The sequence below is a fragment of the Urocampus carinirostris genome, chromosome 20, assembly GCF_059441175.1.
Source record: "Urocampus carinirostris isolate Australia breed hairy pipefish chromosome 20, RoL_Ucar_1.0, whole genome shotgun sequence".
In the NCBI taxonomy this organism is placed as follows: Eukaryota; Metazoa; Chordata; class Actinopteri; order Syngnathiformes; family Syngnathidae; genus Urocampus; species Urocampus carinirostris.
Window position 1 is genome coordinate 213130 of NC_142368.1, and position 26021 is coordinate 239150.

Sequence of the window (26021 nt, forward strand, 5' to 3'; positions counted from 1 at the left end):
CCTAAGTGTGAATGAGTGAGCGAATTGTCCCTGTGTGCCCTGCGATTGGCTGGCAAGCAGTTGAGGGTGTCCCCTGCCCTCTGCCCGATGATCGCTGGGATGGGCTCCAGCACCCCCGCGACCCTACTGAGGATAAGCGGTGCAGATAATGAGATGAGATATTTGAATGTATACAATCGCAAACTGAATCAAAATAACTAAGATCTAAGATCACAAACGGCATGGTGTGCACGTTTGGACTCTTTTTGGTGGACGGGTCGATGTGCGTGGTTTCATCTCTGTCGCTGAGCTCATTTGTCTCCATAAACCGTCAAAAAAGAACCGGCATCACGTCGTAGCAGCAATCGCAAAAGCAGCGGCTCCCATATTTAAAATCGTCATTTCATTCCGTTTCAAACTCATATCAGTGATTCGCTTTGTTTCTTTGCTGATCCGTAACCTTAAAATAGGACAGCATCGGCATCGTAACCACACTAATTCTTTTGAGACGAATCGGACGACGAGCCTATTATAAACTCCGGTCATATTCACTATGCTTTGTGAGTGTGACTTGTTTACTGAGCCATTGAGCATTTCATAACTGGTGATTCAATAGTTTACAAAAGTGCACATTCGTCACAGATCTAGCTTCTTGATTTTGCTGTAAACATGCACCGCATTCAATCATTTGAATTTAAAAAGGTACTAAATGTTCTAGACTGGGCTGTCACCCACCATCTGGAGTTAAGACTTTAAAGAGTGAAAAGCTCCCCAATTTAGGGACTGCAGTTCACTCTTTTCGCCACAAGAGGTCAGGAAAGGTTCTGAAGAAAAATATAGCACGATCGCTCCAGTCCCAAGAAGCGAAGACGCATAGGAAAAGCAGGGAGAGAACTCGACAAAAAAAGAAAAAATGCTAAAGAGGGCAAACTCAGCCCATTTGTGTTTGCAGAAGTGGGAGGAGAAAAAGTCCTGACATATCTTTACCGTCTCCCGAGTCATCAAAATCGAGAGAGAAAAGAAAGCACGGCGCAGCCCTTTATTCTTCCAGCGACAGCGCGTCAGCTGTGCCTTTCTTCACCTGAAACAATGGACCCGAAAAGCTTGCGAAATAATATCAAATCTAAGTGGTGACAAGTCAAGTCATATTTATTTGTATAGCCCTTTATCACAAAAAGTCTCAAAGGGTTGCACAGAGCACAACAACAACAGTTTACCAGTTTGAAATCAGTTTTCATTTGAATCTACTGTCTCCCCCCTTCTGCATCCTTCCACTACTCTACCGTACCAGGTAAATCAATTTGTCGCTTCCCAATTAGTTTCTGTCACGCTGCCCATCGGAAGAAGAAATCCTCTCAGCCCCCCCATTTTTTTCCTTTTTTTTAACCGATCAGATCATAATGTTGGGGACAGAACAACGATTGCTCCATATTGGTAATAACATGTCAACTTTGCCCATGCCAAATCGACGTCACTAAAAAAAAACAATCTTATCAGCACGATTGGGTTATATTGTTTTTAGGCGACAGCTTAATGTGTTTGGCTTCGTGCTGTCCGCTGCCAACATTTTCAACAAACAGACCGATCTTTGCCCGTCTCCCCTCGGGTCTCATTGAAGTGCTAGGTATGCTTTGTCAAATGTCCTTGTTTTGGCTTCTGGGAGGAGACTTTTGTTAATCTCTTTACCACGTCTCTCTTCGCCAGTCTTCACAACGTGTTAAATGTTTTTTTATGGGGTCGTTTGAGGTTTTGCTACACTTGGTGTCTGCACACATCATACTCAATGCTTATACTTTGTTCTTAATGCACTTGTGGAGGCTAAATGTAAATAAATACTATGCCAAAGAGGATAGTGGAGGTGCAATTGCACTTTTTTTCTGGGAAAAAAAATGCTCCCTGAAGTCAAAACAATGCACCCCCTTGACGGAGCCTTGCACCCCCCCAGCGGGGACCTACCCCCCTGGTTGAGAACCACTGGGTTACAATGAGATGCTAATTGAATGGACGGCGATAAACCATAGCTATAGCAGAGGGCGGCAATTCAATAGAAGCTATTTGGGGACGGCGCCCCCACTTCTACCCGAACCCCTTCCTCCCTTCCGGCGCTAGAAATGATCCTGTACTATTCACAGACTTGAAAAATGACCCAAATATCTTGCCGCTGTCAATCTTGCCGGTAATTGCTTTCAGACTCTATCTATGGAAGATACACCCCCCCACCCCCGCCTTTTTTTTAATTCGTTCCGAGGCATTGAAAGGAGGGCGCTTATCATTTAAAGCCCAACTTTCCAATTAAGGCACAAAGAATGAGGATTTTTAAATGGAGTCGCGCTCCGAAGCGGCTCAGGTATATCGCTCGCGGTCGCGCTCGGCTGCTCCTCCCGCCCTCCGCCGAGACGGCGACACGTTTCCGCCCGAGGGGAAGCCTTTACTTCTAGCGCTGGCGTTTTCTTCGCAATCTAAAAAACTCTTTGCGGTGTCAGAAAGCAGCAGAACTGCAGAGTCCGAGCCAAAGAGCGAGACGTCATCGGGCATCTGGTTCCCATCAGGTCGGGGCTCGCTAAGCATCCGTGAGAACGCTTCCTTGCACGTGTCGGGGAGGAACCGAATACGTGGAACGGCGTTACGCAGTTCGCATACAAAATCATGTCATCGTAGTTTGTTACAGAAAAGAGCGTCATCGAATTACTGTGAGGCTCAAATAAGGACGTCACCGACCAGGAACGGAGACGGGACCCAATAGCGTTCGTTTTACTCCGTTTTTATTAAGAAAGAGAACAGCGCTTGCATCCGCGATCCGATGATCGTCGCTCACAGGTAGCAGATGGCTAGCAGTGGCACTTCCGTGTCGAGCGAGGGTCGTCGTTGGCAGCGAGAAAAACAGGTCGATGGCCGAGGCGGAGGAGCAAAAACAGAAACGGGTCCGGAAAAGAGGTCGGCGACAGGTATCAGGCAGGAAACGGGGCAGGATAGAGTCGGAGAGTACAAAAGCTCGCCTAGCTGAGAGCATAGGTTCGCAGACGGTCTGACGGGATCCTTTCGGAAGACGGGAGCTTAAAAAGAGTCCGACAGCCAATCGGGTCCCGTGGCTGTTGGCGCCAACGGGGCAGCCGCAGGTGCCCCGAACCAGTAATCGTGACAAAGGATGCCTTTGCGGGATTACAATTTTAATTAAGAGCCTATTTACAAATACATGATGCCCCGATAGCCCAATTTCAATCACAAACACTAAATAAGTGGTTATCAAATAGGGAGGTGGGGCAGGCACATTGGACTTTGATATAAATAATAAAGTAAGCACAATTGCACCTCCACTCCACTAGGTTGCAGTGGTGTTCTCATTAGCACAGTGTTTTGTTCTTTACATGTAGCCTCCACGCAGTATATATTGCATAGAGTACAAGCTTTGAGTGTGAATTGTAGACACCAATTGGAGCAGATACTGAAATGAAAAAATATTTAACCCGGTTGAGTAGGTGAAAAGAGAGACAAACAAATGTCTCCTCCTGAAAGCTAAGACAAAGTTTGCAAAGCGTACGTAGCACTTGACGACGACTACGGAGGGAGATGAGCAAAGAGCCGTGCGCTTGCTATATTAAAGATGTTGGCAGCGGACGGCATGAAGCCAAATGAATGAAGCTATCACTTCCAGACATTGAAACCGAATCACACCGATAAGACGTAGATTCGGCATGGACAGAATTGTCGCATTACCACCAATATGGAGCATCGTAAAGACCGTATGCGTTTGTCACACTGTTGCGGGTAAAAGCACTTTTCATCTGGTCTGTATTTCATATTTCCTTTGATGTAGCACTCATTTTGTTGGCGCGAGCAGACGGTTTCCTGAGGCTGTTAAAGTGTGTGTGAGTATTAGTGCGCTAGGGATGTGTTCAGGGACATTGAGTGAATTTGACAGCTTGTCTTCCTTTTTTGCAGTTAACTGTTCAGAAACCGCTATACGATCACTGCATCAATGTGAACTAAAACAGAGCATATCTCCTCAGCCATGTGAGAAAGAAAGTTTTTTTTCGCTTCAGAAATTCGACGACGTAATTCCAATTCAAGCCACTACAATCGATTGCTTCTTGCTGATGAAAGAATGCAATGACTGGATTTTGAGGGCGCCAAATATTCAATTGTGTTAGTGCTATTATATCTGGAGGCCAATTCTTGTCTCGGCCAAATATTTGTGCCATTGTTTCACAAAATGGGACCGGCAGTTAAGTATTATTTATACACTGTTCAATATCGGGAAGTATCTCTTTCATTTCAGTGCAACAGATTCTGTAGGCTCACCCGGGAAACTCTCAGCACAAAAATAGGAATCTCCTATCATAATCTCAATCGGCCCTCGGTGTATTTTTAAGTCTTACAGTATTTAGAAAATAATATGTCAATATTTAAGGCATCCTTGCTTTCAGGTAAAAAATGTATGCAGTATCTTGGACTCAGATACAGCACCTCCATCATCTGGTCACTGTTCTAATTTGTTGTAAAGCGTCAATGCCGGATCTTGGCATTGACGAGCAGTTGCGTACTCCGGAAATACGACAAAAATACGACTACGGTATTACTATAATAGAGAAATATTGCAAAAATCTTGAAAAATACCACAGAAATACCGGTGGCCTGTGCAGCCCGTTGAGACTCTTTGTGATTAAGGGCCAAACAAAAAAATATGACTTGACTTTGACCTTGGTTTCCTCCAATTTTTGCTCAAAGTGACATTTCTCATTTATTTATTTAAATGAAGTCATTTTGTTTATATAGTGTTCATTTAGTCCTTTATGTTCGGGAATGAAAGGAAACCCAGAGTAATTCAGAGTAATCTAGTTCCATGACCTCAATGTTATGGTATTGGGATTATGTTACCGATTGCATTTCTAACAGGTGACCGAATTGGATTCCGTATTGGAAGTAACCCTCCCAACCCAGTAAACTCGTCAGCACAAGAAAGTGGAGGGTCTCCCCCTAAATTGAGGCAAAAACGGACATTTTTTTTCTCACGTCGGCATGGGAATTTGAGCAAACTCCAAAGACGTCTAAGGCGTGAGCTCAAAGACTTTGTGTCCGAGGAACCGCACCCCCCCGCCCGGCCGGGGCCGTCATCGTCGGGCCTTGGCCCCGTGAAAGGGTCCTTCGTCGCCCCGGTCTCGGACACAAAGGCAGGAAGGAAAAGATCGGGGCTGCCCGAAAGGAGGAAGGGGCTAGGACCTTTTCCTGTGAGCGAAGTCACCGTGCGGTGGAGGGACACGGCTCGCTTTATGAAATGTCAAAAAAGGAGTGCGCCGTGTTTGTTCAATATTCACAATCCTGACCTATTTAGGCGTAAAGCAACATTTCAAGCACTTCACATGCGAAGGCGCACAATGAGTTTATTTGTTTTTGTTACCCACGAGCAAAGTAAAGGTTGTGACAATGTCTATCCTAAGTATATACATCTGTTTTTCTGTCTGTCCACCCAAAAAAGGGGGAAGGCGTTAAATAGGACCTCCATCTTTCAAAGGTAGTAAGTTGGGTTACCCTAGATGTGAAAAATGCCTTCAAAGCCCTTCCATCACTCAGCGAAAGGAAGCCTAACGCGACGGAATCTAATTTTCGGTTCACAACGAGGAACGTATGGCTCGCGAGACAGGTATGAGCCTTTTCCTGAGTACATTCGGCTCGGAGATCAAATAATAACCCTTATTCCTCTCTGTATTATATCGATTTTGATATCATGTATGTGAAGCCAAATATTCTTGGTTCGATCCAGGACATATAGGGCAGAGTCCTAACGACAGTTTGCAGTCATGGTGTTTTGGCTGTATGTCTCTATGGAAGCTCATTAATCAATGTATGTTCACTGTTGATACATATATGATGAAAACCCACGGAATAGACTGTTAACACTCAAAAACGCCGGCCAAGAACTCAAAGCGATTTGATTGGGTGACTGGCAGGGGTGGGCAGATCGCTACACACAGCGCATTTTTTTCAAGTGTACTTTGCGCAAGTTATAAAAAAATGACGAACGAGCAATCGCGCTCTTGGGGACTTTTCAGACAAATGTTTGTAGATTTCAGAGATAGATAATATAAGATAGGCGTCTCTCAAACGGAGGACGAATAATGACCACCTGATTTCCGAACTAACAACTGTGTCCACGTTACATAGCTGACAGTAGATCCGTATCCTTCTCCTTTGCAGTATTTGGTGACATTTTTATGAAAGAACTATGCTCCTACCTTCTTTTGAATCCAGTATAACGCTTAAAACCAGCCTCAATAATGTGCTATCACTGCGGAAAGGGGGGACATTTTAATTGGTGTATTGATATGGGACACAGGATCTGACGTTATTAGATAATGGATTCGTTCAAATCATCAAATAAAATGTGCTTCAGAACTAGCTTTTGTCTGGAGAGCGAGTTTGTCGCTTCAGTTGAATTTTGTCTTTGGATCTACGGTGTGGCTCTCAAAATATTTTGTATTTAGGACTCGGAGTCCAAAAGGTTCCCGGGTCAGGTGTTCCCTCAGGCCGGCTGCTTTGCGGACTTACTTGGGGTCGGTTTCCGGAGTGGAGAGTCGACTGCCGAAGCCGAGTGACTCCTGTAAGAAAAGAGGCCGGTTTGCTTGGAACGGGTTTCAAGATCATGTGAACGCAGTATGCTTTATATCCATTCCATCGCCTCTAGACCCATCGGTTCAAGGACACGTGTGTTGTTAGGGTGCATACCTGGATCTCATTGCCGAGCTGGAAGGAGATCTCGTTCGGATTCTGTTTCTCCTGAAGGAAGAAAGAAAAGGGGTGAGTCACCACCACACAGAGTACATGACCGCAAAGTATTTGGTTTTGTGCGCTAGGACCCTTTTCTGGTTCCCTATGAAAATTCAAGCACTTTAGGAGCCCTTTTACGGTCCATTTTCCAATTTCACCACGACCGTTACAAGAAAATCCGTCGCTCTAGAGTTTAAGATGACCCAGCGCAGGAAAACAAGCAGAAAACTAAGCAATCCTAAGCCAAACATGAAAGCAACAGCTGAACAGGGTATCGAAAATCAAAGTTATGTTATTACTGTTTGCTTCATTGTTTGGATAAATCTTCACCACGCCCAGCACTCCATGACCACATCTTGGTCGGATGTACCTGTAGGGGGCGATGACGTTTCACACGACTAACAGCTGCCAGGTCGGCATCGTTTTTTTAAGCCGAGAAAATGGAAGTCTAAATCAGCCTTAACTCTCTTAAGTCACTGGGATCATAGATATGATCAAATCAGTGAATGTCAAGTAATGTTATTTGTTTGGCCCTTAATCACAAAGAGTCTGAAAGGGCTGCACAGACCACAGATTATTGCAAACTATTATGACACCATCGCCTGATCTAAAACCTACATGAGGGAAAATAATATCACACCGCGAAATAAAATGCACTGAAAAATAATCTTCTGTCTGGGGAGTAGGTTAAGCAGTTTTGTTGAATGTCTCCCCTTAAAGAGAAACTCAAAATATTCAGCTTTTTTTATTCCAAAAGGTTCCAAACCGCAGCCGTAGATGATCTTGAAAACAAGAATGGTTACTTTTGCCATTAGAAGGAAAGCGCCACCTTTATCTAAAAAATGCAACGGGCCACATGAAGGAAGTGACACTCATCGTGTAGACCCTTTGTCACTCGAGAGGAATGAAGTCATGGCGAAAGAACGGGAAAAGAAAATGGAAGATTTGCTCTCCGATGAATGGCGGACCAGCGCTAGCCGGATATTGAAGCTAACCTCCACTTCCTATATACAGATTGTCGTTTTGTCCTGTCCGTTTGGGACGAGTCCTTGTGTCAGAGACTCTTTCTTCAGAGGATGAAGAGAAAAAATGACTCCTGCATATTAGTTTGCTCATGAATTTCTTATTTTGGGTTCTTTTTCCCCGACACTCACAACTATTTTGTACCAGAACCAACAGAGAAACAAAAATAGCCTGCCATGTATTTAATTGTTTTAATTGTATTAGTATACGCCGATAGAGTCCAAAATCCGATACCTCGGCAATACTTGAGGAAAATGGATGACACGTGCCAATCCATTTCTTTGGGTTTGCATTCACCTGCACAAGTTGTGTTTTTCCATTTGTATATAAACGCACCATTGGTTTTCAAACTCAGAAAATATACAAATAAATATATTCATCCATCCATTATCTGCACCACTTATCCTCAGTAGGGTCTTCGGGCAGTGGGCAGGGGACACCCTGAACCGGTTGCCAGCCAATCAGAGGGCACACAGAGACAGACAAGTCACTCGCTCATTCACACCTAGGGACAATGTTTTGGAGCGACCAATGAACCTGACATGCATGTTTTTAGAATGTGGGAGAAAACCAGAGTGCCCGGAAGAAACCCACGCAAGCACGGGGAGAACATGCAAACTCCGCACAGGAAAGTTCGATCTCATGACCTCACCACTGCGCCGCCGTGCTGCCCTAGATATATTCATTTACAAATAAAAACTTCAATTAAGAGTAATAGCAAAATCATATCTCCCTTTAAGAAATTCATTTGTATTGAAAACTCAATGCAATAGGGTTACTTTAGGTGTGATATTTGGTATTCTGATAAATAAATTGACATGGAAAAAAATTTTATGGAAAAATGTCACAATCTATAGGAATGTAGGTCATGAGCGCAATGAAATATTTTGTTTTTAATGGGGTTAAGGTTAGGGTAACAAAGACTTCTATTTTCAATCAAATTACGTCTGAATGGGCACAAAATGTCTGAGAAATAGTAGTCGGCATATACAACTACAACGGGTGGACTGGGGTGACATCTAGTGGACGTATTAAAAACTGCAGGTCATTGTTTGACTAGAGACAGCTCCTTTTTTTTTGGTGCTCTTCTCATCACCGTCTTTCGGGCCGGATTAAATCTGTTGGCGGGCCCGATACGGCCCACGAGCCGGCGACCCCTGCTCAAATGGTTTGTGCGTACGGTGGAGGACGGAAAATTTCCTTAAGTGAGATGACGGCGACGTTGTACCGGACCATCAAAGAGTCTTGCGAGGCCCCAGCAGGGGAACAGGAAGCGTCTTTATTAGATAGCCAGGGGCCCCACAAAGAAAATCCCAATGCCGTGAGCTAGCGCAACATCACAGAGATCCCTTGGGCGATCCGATCCTCTTTGGCGATTCCGCCGACAAGAAGCCAAAGTGTGACCGTCGAGCAGAATCCAGACGGATTCGGGTTGTCGAACGTTGCGGTGCGTCGGATGGTCGGAACGGTCCGAAGCAGGTGACGCGTTTTCTGGATCGCACCGGCGAGAAAAAACGCATCACCGAGAAGGAAAATCTGGATGTAAGTCGTACCGGAGTATAGGTCGCATTTTGGAGGGAAATGTGTTTGATAAATCACCAAAAAAATTCATGTCTTCTGGAAAGGCAATATCAAATAAAAGCGCAAGGAATGACATAACTGTTCATTTTAGTAACCAGTTGTTCTAGCTTGACATACCTAGGCCTAGAGCGCCCTCTTGAGGTTTAGTGTGAAAATGTGAAATGATATACCCGGTAATAATGAGCCGATAGTTTCACACATTGATCTCACCGGAGTATAAGTCGTACCCCCGGCCAAACGATGAAAAGAACGGACTTATAGACAGTAAAAAACGGTATATATTTCATTCCTATTCAGACCTCAATTCTGGACAAACGAGAGCGCGGAAGCAGCAAGACGAGTGGGAAAAAAGATCAGTGAAAGAAAGCGGCTGAAAAATTCATGCAAAAGCTTCAATTGGGATTTGCGCTGACAGAGAAGAATCAATGTTTTTGCTAGGCGGGAAGTTGAGGGGAATGGATCCCGCGGGGGGAAACGGGCTGTCCTCCGCCTCAACTCCTGCGCTAGCGTTGCCCCGTTTTGCTCGCTTGCCGTTCTGGCCTTGAATTTGATCAAAGATCGGCTGAGGGGAAGGTTGCCGGAGTAGATTTTTCTTCATTCGCGTCACGCTCCTGTCCGAAGATCCCGAAACGAGGACGCGACCGCAAACGGGGGTTCCGACACCTTTATGTTTAGTGAGTTCCTCTAATTAATACAAAGGAAAACAAAGTTCACAAATTGCACTTATTTGTTTTATTTACTCTTCCGCTGCTGCTAATGAGCCCCATTTTCCCTTTACAGGCATAAAAAAGGATGACTTGATTTCAATTTATTTGCATGAGGTTTATTTATGATTTATGTTTCTACTGAGCGAGTACTGTGACTAATTGGTTTTAGGTAGGGCGTTTTTTAATTACGTTCTTGACTGAATCCGCAATGTTAAATAATTACCAATAGAAAACAACCCAGAAAAGCCAAAAAAACGACCCCCAAAAACAGACCGCAACATGGCCCAAAAAAACACAGTGAAAAGCAGAAAAATGACCCAAAAATTGACCTAACTTACAAGCAAAAGAACGAAAATGACTGAAATGACACAAAAACAGCAACCTGTGAAACAATCAATGATTGACAGAAAAAGGACCAGAAAAAGGTTAAAACAATTAATAATAAATACAGAATATTTATTTTAAAAATACCTCAAGATAGGAATGGAAAAACGACCCCAAAAATGTTCAGAAAATTCGCCGAAAACAACCTGAAAATCCTGTAAAAAAGGCCAAAAAAAATGACAGAAAATGGAGAAAAAAAAAGACAATAAAATGACCCCAAAACGCCCAGAAAACGACCAATAATCACCTCAAGAAACAAAACAACAACCAACAAAATGTCAACCAAAAATAGCCCGAAAAAAGGCAAACAAGCGACAAAAACCTAGCCCATTGTACCCATTCCTCTTGTCTTTATTATCATTTGCTACATAAGTGGAGAAAAAAAACAGTTGTGAATGGTTTCGCGTGTGGGCGGCTAGTCTATTCAAATAATGGTGAGTTTCAGGCCTCATTTCCACAAGAGGAGGACTAGAAGCGAAGTCCGAGCCTTAGAACCTTAGCGCCTTAGCGCGGAGACCACCTTGCGGTGCCAATAGGTAGGCAGCTCTGCGGCAAAAGCCCAAAGAGCAGGTGGCTGCCGGGTGGACCTCCGCCAGCTGGCGCGGTCTGATGAGCGCCGGCGAGGTGCGGCAACTGGAAAGCCTGCTGCAGACTCACTCAACAACAAAAAAAAAAAAACGGGACCAGTACGGCATGATTCAAGCATGCGGAACCGCCCGTACACCGAAACATGGCGGCCGGAGCAGAGAGGGAAACAGAAACAGGCAGCGACACGCTCACCTTTCTCCTCCGAATCCTGCAACCCCAGGACCGGTGTAAAGCCCTTCGGGAAGCGAGTCGGAAACAAATAAAAGACATCATAGCCAGTGCCGATAGCAAGTCTTTCGCCATTGCCCGCTGCGTGCCACGGCACGCCAGACAAAACCTGCCGTTACGATAGCAATCGTTAGCTAGCGCGACATAGCTTGGAATTGAAAAAACAAAAACAAATGTCTCTTCTTCATTGACCCCACCGGTGATGATGGGATTCACCACACCGTCCGTTTCTTAATTGTACTAAGAAAACATTGCTCATGGTAACAGTTTCTAACATTTAAATCCAATTGGAGATCACATTTTAATATGTAAAAGTTGATTCTTTGCCAAAAGACTGAAGCCATTTCTTTCGTCGGCCTTTTTCAAATGCCAGGTTTTCAACACCTCTCAGGAGAACTCCTCAGTCCCTCATTCACCATTGGAAATCTCGGTGATCCGAGTGGCGAGCGACACAAGCCCAAAGATCTGATTTGTCACAGAACTCCGCATCAAGGTTGCGGTAGTATTTGGATTATTCCTTTGATTTTATCTGCTGACTCATGAAATTTGAGAAAAGAGACATACCTGACGATTTGGAAATTGTGTTTTTTTTGCTTATCCGACGAACCTTCTTATGATTCCTTCAAATTGTCAATGAAAGTGTATGCTTTTGTGACTCGAAATTCAGACACAAAACAGGTTGATCAGTGCACACAAATGACCTAATCGGTTCGAGTAGATGATCGGCCATCAGACTGAAATAGAAAATAACGGTGTTGTTAAACCAAGAATAACCCAACGTATGATTTCTCATGCAACATCTTCACCCAAATGAGTGTGTTCTTTTGAATGATCTGCATTTATATAGCGCTTTTCAAGTCAATGACTTCCCAAAGCGCTTTACAGTGTGCTTCACATTTCCCAATAGCGGCCGTGATCTGTGCAGCCATGTAAGGCGCTAACCTGCTTATTGGGGGTAATTGGGGGTTCAATGTCTTACCCAAGGACACTTCGACATGTAACACGGACAAGCCGGGATTCGAACTGGGATCCCTTAATCCTAAAACGATCGCTCTACCTCCTGAGCTACTGCCGCCCCCACTGTAATTTATTGTAAATATGGTATATTTGTGTCCATGGTTCAAATGAATGTTGTCTCTTGCGATTCCTCTATTAATTATTTTCCTCGAAAAATCTTGGGACGAGCTGAAAGCCGATCTCTCCAACAAATTTCAGGCACTTGACGTCAAAATGGAAACGACTGACTGACAGACCAGCTAGACTGGATTCATCCGATCAAAATCGACTTTTGCCACTTTTTGTAGAAACCAATCAAACATCAACTTTAAACACGATCAAAAATGAGGGGGAAAGATTCAGAGTCAATCAAATAATAATAATAATGCATTTTATTTAAAAGCGCCTTTCAGGCCACCCAAGGACACTGTACAGACAATGGAAAAAATACAATTTAAAAAGTTGTAAGCGAAATAGAAAAGATATCCATGTCATCAAATCTACGTTTTGTACTACACATGATGATGTAAATTTGTATTTTATTTTTTATATCTGAGTTTTTCTCTGGCGTGATGATGAGATGCTATTTATGTTACACAAAATTCCTTGTTATAAAAATCGGATTCAAGTGAAAAGTGTTTCAATTGCCAAGGGGACTCTGGCTTTTTCCTGTCAGCCCTTCTGTTTTGGCAATTGCTTATTAAAGCTGTTTTGCTTATTAAAGGATCAGTGGAAAAATAAAAAATGTCTATCCATGAAAAACATTTTTAGCAGTCGTGTAAGCTAGTCTAATCGATTTTCTTCCCTCTGCCCAAGTCAGGTTTATTTGTTTGGCCATTAATCACAAGAAGTCTCAAAGAGAGACGACACGCAAAGACGAGGAAGACACCATCCCCTGATCTAAAACCCCTATGAGGGCAAGGAGAAAGTCAAAAAGCTCAGCATGAGGAAATGAAAAAAAAACTTGAGAAGGGGCCGCGCAATCCATCTTCCAGGATGACCAGGCTGCAATGGATGTTGCAATTACAAATAGTACAGAGATATTGACAAGGTGAAATATAAGTCATTCGTAGGCTATAGAAAGGAAGTGCGTTTGAAGCCTAGATCGGAACTCTTCCACTGAGGTTACAGATGGAATCTCAGAGGCCAGAGCGTCTAGAGCAGAGGTGTCAAACTCATTTTCACCGCGGGCCAAATCAGTGTGATGCAATTATTTTCAATTATTTTTGCTCATGCCCCCATTTTGGCTTTGGAAGAGTAAAAATCCTCTCGTGCTTATATTTTGTGCTTAATGCACTTGGTGGAAACTGAATATAAACAAAACACTTAGCCACTGAGAATGCTGCTGCCCCCTACTGTAGTGTGTGTGCAATTGCACTTAATTCTGGGAAAGTCAAAACAACAACAAAAAAGTTCCCCAAAATCAAACGTGCCCGCGCCCCCCTCGACAGGGATAATTTATTTCTCAATTTAAATATTTGATATTGATGTAAAAACACTGCCATGTAGTGACGCTGAGTCGTCGCATGGATATGGTAGGCGACAGGCATTGTGGGAAAGCACTCTGAACTAATTAGTCATAAGATGCATTTTAAGCTCTCGTGGGCCACATGAAAGGATGTGGCGGGCCACATTTGGCGCTCGGGCCATGAGTTTGACACGTGTGGTCTAGAGGAAAGGTGCTACCCTGGAACGCTGGCGTCTACAACCCGAAGAATTCCTTCCGGATCAAGATTATTTTCGCGACTCCACATCAAACGCGCCACTCGTTAACATTCTCCATGAGGCGGTCCTCCCGTGCAAATAAATCCGGGATCCGGATGAGAATTCAGACACCTGCCCGCAGGTTATGTCAATATTGAGAGAGCGCCGACGACAAATGGGCCGCGGGCTACGTCTCTCTGCCGCCGGCCAGAGGTGGAAAGAACAAACGAGAAGTCGGCCTTTGCGTTTCTTTCTTCTCCCGCTCCGACATCTGACCCACTTTTGACAAACAAAAAGGAGGCCGCCGAGCTAAATATTTAGAGTGAGCGGCTGAAAAGTATTTCCCGAGGCTTGAACGTCATTTATAAAACGAATACGTCGCTTTGATGGAATGTCAAACTGTTTCAAGGCATCATCGCACCTTTGCCGTGGCCAAACTCAAGCACTTTTTAAGGACTTTCAAAGCCAATTTTCCAATTTCTCCGAAATAAACCTGGTGTGAATCATGTCTTTTGCAGAGCCACAAATCTATCTGCCATTTACACAGGCCGTTTTTTATCTTTCGTGAACATTTTTCAAGACATATCAATTTCAAACTTGAGTAAATAGTGTAAATGTTTGTTTTTGAGACATATGTCTTCCTGTATAGTCATATAAGTGACTAGCTTACATTTTCAGTTGTACTAAGTTCCTCCCACAGCAATTGACCGCTGGAAAAGATGACTTGGCCCATAATTGATACATAATCTTTGCACTAATGCACATTTCATAGTGCCCATTTTAGGGGTAGCCTGCACGCCGATTAAATCCATGCCGTACAAACTCATGCCAGCTGCCGTTGATAACCACGGAAGAAAAAAATGCAAAGACAAAACGAAGCCACCATAAAGCAGTGCTGGCGTCATTTTTGAGCAGACCTTTGAGTGACACATGATAAGATTGTCAAGTATCTACAAGCAGTCCAGCCAAAATTCAGGCACTTTCCAATCCTCGAAAACATAACATTAAAATTCAAGCATTTAAAGCACCCGTACGAACCGTGTCTCTGAGGCACGATCGTCCATTGTGGTACTGTGGCCACGTCTACCAGTAAATCAGTGAGATCAAAACCGTCATCGATTATAATATAAAAACGATGCATACTCCTTCCTATTTAAAACGTATTCTAACTAGTCAAGAGGCTGAATATTGTGGGGGGCCCGGCAATGTGCTGGGGATGGTAGCACGCTGATGATAAGCCTCAGGTTGAACGTTGTCAGAGGGGGATGTTGATTTACCCCCATTGTGAGCAAGCTAACACCAAGATAGAGAGAGACAAAAAGATGGAGGGGGGTGGGCTGACGGCAGGAAGCGGATCGAAATCTCCTAGAGCCTCCGCCATCGCATCTAAATGGGAAAAGCGGCCGCGGTCACCGGAGGCCTCCCGAAGGCTTAGCGGACGCTCGTGAGAAACAAAAACAAGGCTTGCAAAAACATCGACGGCAGATGACTATTTCCGTCCGTTTTTGTCGCTTTTACGAGCTCCTCCTTAGTCAGACCTAGGACATTGCAGCAATTGTGTCAAGCCCCGTCTCACTAGCATTTGTCCAATTATTCCAAATCCAACCGCTGTTACCGAGATCCTGAAGCTCAAGGCATGCTCAATTTGAGACCTTTTCAATGGCTTTTGAAATGAAATTTCAAACCAAGCGGACCCCAAAAACACAAAATGACCTTGCATAGGTCTTAGCCATCGCAAAAAACCCGAAATGTCCAATTTCCGGGAGCGGTCCAAAGGAAACGTCTTGACGTGCGTCCGACTGAAACCACATCACCGTTCCGACATCGTGGTCACGCCACCAAAGTCAAATCAGTGAAAAAAGAACCATCGATAAATGTTACCAAATATTTTTAGTTCAAATACAAATCATATTAACACGTTCACATTTTTTAAACTTTCCAAAATTGGATCGGAGACATTTTAATGCCAACCAAGGCCTTATTTTTAGAAGAATGAATTCAATGCCTTTTAAGACCCCCGCAGGAACCCTGTGTAAGTTTGCCCTACTCAGTAGTAGCAAGAGATAGTGATCATTTCAGTTGAGTAAGACGGGAAGAAAGACAATCACCAGAAATGAGCCAGTCATCCTGTACCCTTTACAAGACTTTGGCCTTTATCATAAAGTCCTGGTCTCTCTCTCTAGAGACACACGTTCCAAATGCCTCGCCATTAACAGATTCCCAACATTGATTGTGACCTTTAACTCCAACATCCATCTACAGCCAGACAGGTGGACGGTACGGCAGCACCATGAACCGAAATCAAATGGATATCCCGATACTGGAATCTCAAAACCCTGTGTTCTTCTGAAAGGATTCCAGTTTGTGAATTGAGCGATGGACTCACTGGACGATCCTATTTCTGGGTTTACAGCACTGGCCAATCAGAAGCAGGCCAATAAAGGCGAGGCACGTAGCTTTAGCAGCTCGTTACCTGGAAAAGGAATTCATCGATGAAATCGAATTCTTGGGAAAGTCAGAAAAGCAGAGAGAAAAGCTAATCACCAGCGGGTGCTTCATGGATTATTATCGTGTCCAGGCGTGGACCGAGGCGGTCTCAGAAAGGAAAGCTAACAGCTAAACTAACGAGTCTTAATCCACCACGGCCCAACGTTGCTCGTCACCAGCGCCAGATCCATTGCCCGTGAAACGGACGACTTTTCTTTTAAAATTGAAAATCACGTCGCTATCGCAATATAGGTCGGAGGCCACATTGCTTTTTATTAGATTGCAGATTCCTATTCTTGAAGGAGTTTCAGTTTAAAGAAAACTCTTCAAAGTCAAATCTATTGAGCGTGGGAGTCTTCACCTCAACGTGTTTGCCCCGCCCTAGGCTATATTTCGCCAGTGCGGCGACAGCTGCACGCTCTCAAATTCAACTCTGGCCCTCTTGCTTCTCCGCACTCCGCATCCTCCTATTCTCTCTTTTTGTCCACCCGCTAGAGACCACGGGACTGCTTCCAATGCTCTTCAGACAATTGGCCAGAAAACCCTAACGAGATGGAGATATGTTTCCACACTTTGATGAAGAAGACACAATAAAAAAAACCTTGCCCACAAAATCAAGCATGTCAATAGTAAACGGAAAAACTGAGAATGAAGAAAAATACACAAATTCCCTGCATGCACGTGCAGCATGTGTCAGCAATAACCGAATGCAACGTTACATCATCTGGAGGTGGACCAGGACCTCGGACTATTCCAGATTAATGAGACACGTTCCTTCATTCTTTTCCACTTTCCTGGGATTCAAGTTGGGACTTTCCAACGCCTACATGGCTAAAACGTGACCATCGTCAGAAAATCACGTGAAATCCATTCTTGGACCGTTTCTGCGTGATGATTTTGGAAATGGAGACTAGAACACCGTCGCAAACAGCTTTCGAGGGTCACCGCATTCCTTCAAAAGTGGACTTGCAGCTAGGCAACCCGAGAGGTGCCCCACTCCCCTACATCCGCGTAAAAGGACCCCCGCTTATTTCTCGCGGCCTCATTTTGCATTTACCATCTCCAGCTCTTGGGACACTTGTCTCTTGCGAAGCTCCTCCATACGCTCGCTGACGTCACCGAAGCAAGTGTTGTAGTATTCCGAGTACTCCTGGGCCAGGTCATCTATGTTGCCCAGTGAACCGTCCTGCAAAGAGAGAGGGAGCGAGAGAGGAGTTAACCCTCAGAAAATCAAGTGCCGCCGTTATAAAGTTCACGGAAAGGGGAAACGGTGGCAAAAATGATATTCTATACAAACAGCCGCACTAAAGATGACGGCATTGTTTAATATAAACGGCAAACCTACGCATAGCTTTCAATCGGAGGTCTCCCTTGTTTGTCTTTTCATTTTAATCAGGCATCAGGCTCGTTTCTGGTCTTTGTCCCTCAATAGCCCGCACGCCCTTTCTTCTGCTCGGACGTCAACTGAACCCAAAACCAAAACACGGTCTTCCGCTTATTGCGGGACAGAGTCAGAGTTCCTGTCTTTGTGTTGTACACATATATCTTGGTGCAAGGGAGGAGGGCTTCAATGTCTAAGACACGTATGACATAGTCTGAGGGGAATGGTCGCAAACCTTCTGGGACTCACTCCGGCCCCTTTTTTTCCTCCAAAAACGTGCAATTAGAACCATACACAGGGTGGGATATCGAGATCATACTCATATTTTATTCCGTCAGTTCAAATGATTAAAATGAGATGATTTAGTCAAATTTTTCACCGCACGACTGCTATTTAAGGTCACCAAAAACACAGTGCCAGAAAACACCCATAAATTATTCATTCGGAAAGAGGGAAATTATAACGTAAAGGTCTGTAGTAAATTAAGAATCCCAAAGGTGAGAACCACCAGGAAAAGGATGTGTGTGTCTGTGTGCGGAGTTAAACTTTGGAACAATTTACAAGAGGAGATCAAACAATGTCCAACGATTCACTGGTTCAAATTTAAATCCAAAAAAACATTCCTGGCGAAATACAGATGAAGAAAATCGGGTATGAGTGATACGTGAGATTGGGAATAGTGCATCTAGAACTATAGTTAACTTTGTGTTATTGTGGCTATTGTTATATCATAACTGTTATTATTAATATTACTATTGTTGTTATTATCATTGGTGTATTTCATAGGGAAGATGAAGGGGGAGGGAAAATAAGCATCTGCTTCTGACTACACCTTTTCGAACATGTCTTGTAGCATTATTTTGTTGTGGAGTTATTGTTTTTGTTCTGTTTTTATTTTAATGTTCGAATTAAGTTTTCACTCATTCATTTACTTTTGAGGGTTCACAGAGTCTCATCTTAGCAAAAACAGATCTCCCCGCTCTGCGATGATACCCCAATTAATATTCATCGGTGCCAGCATTAAGTCACTGCGCAAAGGTCCGAACAGTCCCCTTTAAGATCTCCTGAACCGGACTCCCTATGCGGGTGCCAGGTCACCAATGAATAGATCTCACTGTGAGTGGAAGCAAGTGCTGCCAGTGCCACATGGGGTCTTCAACACAAATTGAGATGCGGGGCAGTCCAAAACAACCCCGGGCAGGAGAAAAAAGGCGCCAGAAAAGAACTTGGCCAAATTAGCGCGTCAACAAAGTCAAACATTTACTGGCATTCCTATTGGCCTTAATTAGCTTACGAGGTTAAGGACTTAAAGTGAGGGTCACAGATGCCGAGTGACAAATTTCGAAAACGCACTTTCCTTCACAAACATTCAGCGTAACGGGCCCCCGGCCAGTTTTCCGTTCCCATCAGATGACAAAAGCAGTTGCGTCCAAACACATGTTTCCAGCTGACGGACAACAATTTCAAAGGATCGCATCACGTGTACGCTCGTTCCGACGAAAAAGTGAAAATCCTCAAGCGGATTAGACCGTTAAGGGGGGGGATCGGAAATGTTTGCTCTCCATATGTAGCCAAGGTCTGAAAATCTTGGCTCGTTTCTAATTGTAGGCGAAGACACTCAAACCAAAACATTTCCGGCGCGACGGCAAAGTTTGAGAGTGTAAAACTGCTCTAAATGACGCAATTGGTCCTCCACCCTCGATGAAAAGGGAGGGACCGAGTTCTAATATTCACTCGGAACAGCAAACACCCAAGAACGCTCTCGTGTATTGTCAGTCACAATCGTGCGTCATACTCGTGTATTAGGGCGGGACCGTACAACAAAAAAAATGATTTATTTCCATGATAAGGAAAAGACTGACGAGTTCACCAAGTACCGACGAAGCTCACTTACGATATCGTCAAATTGCAGACCCGGGCACTCTGGTCCTCAAGGGCCGCCTATGTCCTGCATGATTTTGGAAGCTCTCTTCTTCAAATCAACGATGAGCTCATTTGCTGGGAATCAGCTGTATCGAAGCAGAGAAACCTCAAAAACCAGGAAAGACATGCGGCCCTCTAGGACCCGAGTGCCCAAGTCTGCCATGTAGTATAGTTGCAGAAACTCAAGTCGACTGATTTTGCTTCATCGATTGGCCGCGGCATTCCTCACATAGCATTTTAGCCACCGTGTCGGTTAGCCTGGGCAGCTTGCTCGCATCCTCCTATCCGGGTCATTTCAAATCGGCTTTTAAAAACTGTTCTTCATACCACAAAAGTACAAATGTATAACAACTGAAAGCTGTCACGCTAGCACGCACATCTTTGGGACGTACAATCGGTGACCCCGAGGCGTTGTTACCCGACGAGCCTGACGACGGTGCTCTATTAAAAACAAGCAAAACAAAGAAAGTGTGCAGAACGGAGCCAGGTGCCTGGTGCTATTTCAGGAAAGAGACGGCCTTACCAACACTTTCAGACCGGATTAGCCGGTTAAAGTCACAGACGAGTGACTTGTTTTGTGCGCTCGTGTTTCGTCTCGTCATGGATACATGCCATCTTAAATGTCGTTGATTCTTTTGTCTTTTGACTTAAGCGCTCTTGTTCTTGAAGATTTAAGGGAAGAAAAATGCACAGAATGCAGTAGATGAGTTAGTCCTAAAAGTAGATAGAGGACAGTGAGGCATGGGGTCCCAGACCAGTCTTTTGGAGAGAATTTCCTAAGGATATCTGTGGCTTGAGTGCTAAAGCAGCCGAGAAAGCCTGCGGGAACCGACTAGGTGACGAGATCAATCAAAGGCGGAGGACATTTTGGGAAGTGAGCTGGCTTGGCCTGATTCCATGTTGGAGGCTTCCAATCACTGCACTCCGTTTAGCTTAGTTATTTTTCATACCAAGGTTGTAAGCGTCCCAAAATCGACAGCAGCTTCAATGGAAAGTTCTGTCAGGAAGATCAGAAAAGATAACACTAGAAAGATTCCAAGAATATGCATACAACAAAGTAATTGCACTCCAGAAGCGTACAAATCAAGACAATATTGGCTTTAGTGTTGCGACCTGTGGCATTGTGAAAATCGATGACTTGCCTGCTAGCGCGCTACGTTATGCATTTAGAAGGATCACCTTGTCTGGCTCATCCCGGACACAAATCCATATTCACGTCTCTAGAGAGCTATTACACTCTCTTGGCTTTACATATAGAGACAAGAGATACGTAATAGCATAGCACTCAATTCAAACAGAGGACTCCCTTCATGCCATCCTTAAGAAACATCAGACTGGATCAAAGGTTTTATCATCACAAAGGAATTACGGAAGCTAATCTGATGACTTTAGGGTTAGCCGTCCAGGCGCACCTTTGGAACTGGTCCTGACATTCCAGCGGCATCTGGAGATCTCCACTCCGAACACGCAAACGTGTTTGCGCATTTTATAAACAAACAGATGTGGAGTCGAGAAACAGAGACCGAGGGAAGCTCAGCCCCCAAGCTTTGCTAAAGTCTGCAACGAAATTTTGGGAAAATAGAAGGCGAGCGAGCGTGAAGACGATGTTTATCTCGGAGAGTATGAAGGCTTAGTTCTGGCGTGCGATGGGGATGAACCCCAACAAAAGGGCTTGCGTCTAAAGTTCAAACGGTCGTTGCCGTGAAGACTTCTGAGGAATGGAAAGATCAGCGAGTGATAGCATGCCATACCTCAGGTCAAGTCACACAGTATAAATCTCAAATTGTCTGGATTTTTACCCTATTGTACAGTTTTACTCCGGTTTGGACGCTTCTATAATCCCTAGTATTTTTCGATGGTGCAATTTTGATCTCTGAGGCTTCGACCAGTGATCCCTCTTTTCTTTTCAGGTGATTTGTTTACTTTTTAAAGTGATGTTAGTTGCAACATGATTTCAAAAAGAAAAAAAAAAAAAAATGCAAATATAAAGGCCTCATACACCCCTTCTATGCCAGATTCAAGCACTTTACAAGCACTTCTAAGGCCAATTTTCAAATTTCTACAGTACCCAGCATTTCGGTCTATTTATCTGTTCTTTTGTGTGATACGCGGAGGGGGGATGATGCTTCACAGACAACGCCATACAAACTAATGCCAGCTGCTGTTAATCACGAGGGAAGAAGAAATGCAATGGCCACTCGAGCAGGTGCCTCAGTGTCCTTTTTAAGCAGACTCGATTTATTTTTCTTCATTGAATGCGTGGTCTAATGTGTCAGACTTCCAGCAAACATGGCAACAATGTCAAGCTTTAACAAGCATGTCAGCAAAATTCAACCACTTTTCAATCACAACACTAAAATTCAAGGATTTCAAGCACCGGTACAAACCCTGAGTAAGGAACGGTAACAATCGGGTGGAAACGCAACATCTTCAGGAAACATTTAGCGAGCCGGCGACGTCAAGAGAAGCTAACTCGTGTCAAGATAAGCACATCCTTTGCAGACATCCGTCTCGGGAGCAATAAATCAAAACGAATTGGCCAGGGGGGAGAACGTGGTGTGAGAGGGCAGGACAACACCCCTTCTCCCCCTTCTCTTTCGTAGCAAGGCACTATCTATTCGCAACTTCGGAGCCAGACCAAAGCCAATTAACACCTTTCCACTAACTCGTTTAGTGGAGATCTCACAACAATTCCACCAATGTCCTTTATATTCAACCGTCTCCAGTAATCCCTAGTTTTTGCGGGGGTCTGGTTACCCAAACAGACGCGTCAAAATCTGCCAATGAGAAACCTTCATTTATTAAATGGGAAATGATTTAATGAAATCAAATTTTTCTCATCAACATTTCTCGAGAATGCCTTTTTTTCCACCACTGAGCACTTTCCATCTTCTGGTTAACGTGAACGTTTTCCCAGTCCAATAGCAGCCCTAGAGCATGATACTGCCACTACCATATTCGACATTGGGAATGGTGTTTTCAGGTCGATGTGCAGTGTTACTCTTGCACCAAACAATAATGCTTTGCATTCAGCCTAACAAGTTCAGCTTTAGACTCGGCTGAACAGAGCACCATGTTCCAGATTTGTGTCCCCCACTCTAAATATAAAATCACTTGTCATCCTTTTGATTAGATTTTTGTTTTGTATTAAACTTTAATTATTATATTTTATTTTAAATTTTCCCTAAGAGCCTGGTCACCCTGGAAGGGGATTACATCATGTGCGGTCTCTTATCAAGGTTTTATCATTTTCCTCATGCTGAGATTTTTGAGTTTTTCCTTACTCTGATGTAGGTTTTAGATCAGGGGATGGTGTAATAATAGTCTGTACTGTAGTTTTTAATGGTCTGTGCAATCCTTTGAGACTTCTTGTGATAAAAAGCTATACAAATGAACTTAACTTGACTGACTTAAATACTCTAAGAAATTATAAAGTCAAACCAAAGAACAAAGTATTTTGTAGACACGACGACTTTGAAGGAAACAGCTTTCAAGCCGTTTTACTCTAGTTGACTACAACGTCCTCGAGACTCAGGCAGACATGGGCAGAAAGGGGGTGGGGCGACCGTTTAACCAATCAGAATGTATAACGCAATATGCACCATGAAACCGCTATACAGTACAGGAATGACTATACCAGTAAATAATCTCTTCAAACTGGAAAGAAAATTGGTAGTAAACACAATATCGAGGAATTGGAGTGCCAATATCTTTATGTATAGTATGTGTAATGCGATGGAGTTTATGGTGGAAGTGGACCCAAAGAATGATGTCGTAGGAGTGGTCCTAAAACAACATTTAGTGTTTTTTCCTCCTCTGAGTAATGGACATCATGAGCAGATGGTGAGCAATTACGGCTGGTTTGTCACGGACAAAATACTTTAAGAACTCAACTCAAAATGTTTTGGTTTAAAGCACGTGTTTTAAAACGGGAGATTATTGGAAAAGTGTTGGGCGTTCCTTTAAGACGATTTGCAATGAAATGGGACAAAACTTGAACGCGGGTTGCTGGAATCAGGCTGAAAGCGTACACCTTCAAACCAAAACATTCGGATTTCGGACTTTAAAGATTTTCAAAATTGTGTTTATTTGAGTTGTTGCATCCCAAATGGAACGTCAAGTATTTTATTGATAACAACAATCCAGAAAAGTCTGACTTTTCATGGAAAACACACTTGTTCGGGTGGGTGACCCCGGAGTATATTTTCACTGTTTTGCGCGCTTGTTTAGGGGGATGACGGCCCTGCCTGGGGAAGAAAACCGCCAATGTCAAATGAACGCAAGCCACAGATTCACTCAATTTAAACGCTTCTTCAACAAATTCACTCGAATCCGCGCGTGCAAGTGCAAACATACCTGGAATGGGATCAACGGCCAAATTCTAGCACTTTTTAAGGACTTGACAATGTTTTAAGATCTCTAGTACAAGAAAAAGAAGAAATCTGGCGTGAATCACATATTTGGCAAAGCCACAAATATATCCGATTTCCCCCTATGTTCCGGTCTGGAGCCTTTGCTCTGAAAAGGCTGGTCTACTCCTGATCCCAAGAGCCAAGAAGAAATCAGACAGTGTTTTCCATTGGGGGCCTTGGTTCACTGGAATGATCTTCCCTCCTGAGATCGGATCTGCAACCTCAGTGGAAATGTTTCAATCTAAGCTTAAAATGCACTTCTACTCTATTGCACATGAATAACCTGGATTTTATGTTGACAATATGTGTAATATTTGCCCTCGTGTAGGTTTTAGATCAGGGGATGCTGTCATAATAGTCTGAGGTTTGCAATAATCGGTGGTCTTTGCAGCCCTAGGAGTCTCTTTGTAATTAAGGGCCACACAAATAAACATGACTTGAATTGATTTTATTATGCGATTAAGACATAGGATGTTTAGATCTTAGGTCAATCGCGAATAAATGTGTGGATTTGAACCGTACGTGTGTCAATATTACTTATAGTGTTGAGAAAAATTGATGACGCTAATAAGGGGAAATTCTTCCATAAAAATTGTCCAGGGTCTATGCGTAATCCCTGCACTAAAACTTGGCTGTCGCCCCATTAATTAATGGCGTACAAACCCATGTCAGCTGCCGTCAATCACGAGGGAAGAAAGAGCGGCCACCAGAGAGCAGTGCTGCCTTCATTTTGAGAAAGACGGTAACAATGTCAAGCGTTGACAGACATTCCATCCCAAAACACAAGTCTCTTCAAGGATTTCGAGACGACGTTTGTTCGCCACCTACCAGCATCCCCATCACGTCGCTCCAAAGTTGCGAGAAAGTGTCGGAAGCGGCGGTGCCTTCGGCCCCCGGGGCTTCGGACCCCTGCTCGCCTTCCATGGGGACGCGAGAATCTCCAAATGGGGCTTTTTCAAACCACACACGGCAGCTTTACAACAAGGGCGAAATAAGAGAAAGGGACGTGGTCCGGTCCCCCAAAAACCTCTTGAAATCGAACATGGCGGACGGACCGGGGGGACGAGCGGGCGACGCGCAAAATCCAAAGGAAAAGGAAAAACGCACTTGTTACTTTCTCTTCTCGCCGCCTTCAAAAGTCCGACTGCCGCTGGAAGTTTGTCTTGGTCGCCGTCCGAATGAAAAAGTCAAATTTGCCAGAAAAAGAAAGTGCGAATGAGACGCGCATGCTCGCAAAGTTTGGAAAATACAACCGGAGGGGAAGGGGGAGGAGCTATGAAAAGGGGGCGGGGTTAAACCGACCGAGAATGCGCCTCCCTCCCGCCGCGGCTCTTCTGTCAACTTCACTCCCTCCCTCCCATCGTCGGACATTAAAGGGACAGTGTATAAGTTTTAGTCCCTCATAAAAGCTTTTATCAGGTCATAATAAAGTACATAGCGATACCAATTTACAAGCACTGACTACTTGAAGTGAATTATTAAAGACGCAGTGTGTAATATTTGACCACACAGTGTGTAATATTTGACCACTAGATGGCATTGTACTGTCAGTGATACACGGCACAGCAGGAGAGCTGGATGCCGGATTTAAGTAAGGGGGATTCAACTGTACAAAAGAAATACACATTTCTCCACCTGTGATTATTTTATAAAAAATAACATTAGTATGATAGTTCCTGTTTTTTTTGCCCTTTTATTCAAATCAATGTTATTATTGAATGTACAACTAGGAGGCACTCAATATTACACACTGTCCATTTCGGTACTTTTCTGCTTTTCATTTTTGGGAAAAAATATTGCTGTTATATTTGTTAGCTATTATGGAAAAAAACTGAAACTTTTTTTAACTTCTCCCAGTTTCGATTA

General features: G+C 43.8%; 1 protein-coding gene across 6 annotated transcripts in view; it reads right to left on the bottom strand.

Moving 5' to 3' along the window:
• The window catches only part of sash1a (SAM and SH3 domain containing 1a), a 95237-nt gene that overhangs the window by 26542 nt on the left and 42674 nt on the right, over positions 1–26021 (bottom strand). For 3 of the 6 annotated variants that reach the window (XM_088324469.1, XM_088324471.1, XM_088324470.1), the window contains exons 2-4: positions 17497–17625; positions 6700–6750; positions 6523–6572 (exon numbers count right to left, since the gene is read on the bottom strand). In XM_088324469.1, coding sequence (XP_088180595.1) covers positions 6523–6572; positions 6700–6750; positions 17497–17625 — 230 coding nt within the window. Of the gene's footprint in view, positions 1–6522; positions 6573–6699; positions 6751–17496; positions 17626–17784; positions 17952–24983; positions 25407–26021 lie in introns of those variants that run through there. The other 3 variants (XM_088324472.1, XM_088324473.1, XM_088324474.1) reach the window with 3 other exon arrangements.